This window comes from Octopus bimaculoides, chromosome 3 (genome assembly GCF_001194135.2).
Source record: "Octopus bimaculoides isolate UCB-OBI-ISO-001 chromosome 3, ASM119413v2, whole genome shotgun sequence".
Lineage (NCBI taxonomy): Eukaryota > Metazoa > Mollusca > Cephalopoda > Octopoda > Octopodidae > Octopus > Octopus bimaculoides.
This window is the reverse complement of record NC_068983.1, coordinates 161,431,819-161,433,512: the sequence shown is the minus strand read 5'-3', so window position 1 is coordinate 161,433,512 and position 1,694 is coordinate 161,431,819. Positions and strand designations below refer to the sequence as shown.

At 34.1% G+C, this 1,694-nt stretch overlaps 1 protein-coding gene across 4 annotated transcripts in view; it reads left to right on the top strand.

The window, feature by feature from the left end:
• The window catches only part of LOC106872544 (uncharacterized), a 103,328-nt gene extending 101,945 nt beyond the window's left edge, over positions 1-1,383 (top strand). For all 4 annotated transcript variants that reach the window (XM_052966656.1, XM_052966654.1, XM_052966655.1 and 1 more), the window contains one exon: positions 1,265-1,383. In XM_052966656.1, the coding sequence (XP_052822616.1) occupies positions 1,265-1,303 (39 nt within the window). In that variant the 3' untranslated portion in view covers positions 1,304-1,383. The remainder of the gene's footprint in view (positions 1-1,264) is intronic.
• The last annotated feature ends 311 nt before the right edge of the window (positions 1,384-1,694 follow it).

Here is a 1,694-nt window from a genome sequence, read left to right as displayed (position 1 = left end):
GTGTGTGTGTGTGTGTGTGTGTGTGTGTGTGTGTGTGTGTGTGTGTGTGTGTGTGTGTGTGCATGCGTGTTATGACTTCACCCTATAAATAAGGGGATCTGTACATATCAAATAAGGAGCTCTGTACATATTAAAAAATAACGTTCTATCGTTGTAAAATATACTATTACAGTTGTGCAGATGCATACGCTAACCTTTAAAAAAGGGATTTCTTTCTAATCATTTCGCCAGATAGGCTACACATACAAGCATGGATCAATAATCCGGCTATAGTTGTGTAAGTTACTGCTGAACGTTTGTACTCTCTTTAATTACAAGTTGAGGATAACTAAACGTAGGTTATATAAATCTGCTAGTATTTGCAAGCGATTTTGGTGGAAATTTTAATTTGTGTTGAACTGAGGAATGCTGTTTGCAAAACAATATATTTACTCCAGGGAAGTCGTTTGAAAGTATTAAAATGCAATATAAAAATGGCATTTGGACAGAGCTAGGTTAAGGCTAGCTGACGTCTTAAGCACAATTCAACAATAATGTCCTCTCGGCTCTTCTTTTGTCTGGTAAAACATTTTGGAAGTAAATGCTGAGTGTGAAATAATAGCTTAATAATTCAGTTTATTTTCTGGCTGCCCCAGACAAGACCATACAACTATATCAAATATTTAAAATAAATCCATTAATTTAAAGCTAAATACCAATAAGTAATTTAAGTAACACACACACACACACACACATTTTCTGATCATAATTAAAACTTTTACAGTTGACTATTTTCACCTAATTTAGGAGCTGAGATAACTTTATAGTGCTCCTTCTCTTGATATCCTATGTATTTTGGTTAATGGTTAATCCAGCCCTGTTTTGGACCACCACTGGTTACATATACAATGCCCTTCACAGAAACGTTGCACAGTCAATGTTTTAGTTGGTTCGTGGTCCACTTAATCGACTAGCAACTTCACACCGAAATGCAACAGTTCGATTTTTTTTTATTTAGGCACATGGGCTCTATAAAGAGGGGACACCACAAGGACAGACAAAACAAAACATTGGAGCACATATAAAACACATATCGAAAGGACTATGACTGATAAAATGAGGATGAAATGGCTTACTCCTCTACCCTCCAAAAGCAAGCAATTACATTTTACTGTTCTTTTAAATTACAGTTCACGTATCTGTTGGGAAGTATGCGGACGCTATTATACACCAATATGATCTTTAATAAATTTCTGTAACATTCATGAATTTTTGTCTTTTATAGGAATACAATATCCGAACTCCATGGGCGAACTTTTACTGAATCATCTCTTTATTATAAATAGACGATACAATTCAAATCAAGGGTTAAGGAAATTAGAAACATTGCAAACTCAATCCAAGAATTGTAATTGAAAAATAAAGTATTTTAATATTATTCTTTGTTGGATTTTTATTGTTATTGAAGTCTGGAAATATATTTTCTTTTTGTAAAGAGAAATTTCCGTTTCCCCATACAGTTACAAAGGAATAATCGTATGAGGTGTCAGACAACTAACTGAACGGCTAAAGGTTTGTATTGTCTTTTCTACTTCACTTAATCACAGTCTACTAAACTATAGCTATGAAATATAGAATGTTGAAATTCATCATAGTGTTGTATGGTATCTAGATGTGTGTGTGTGTGTGTGTGTGTGTGTGTGTGTGTGTGTGTG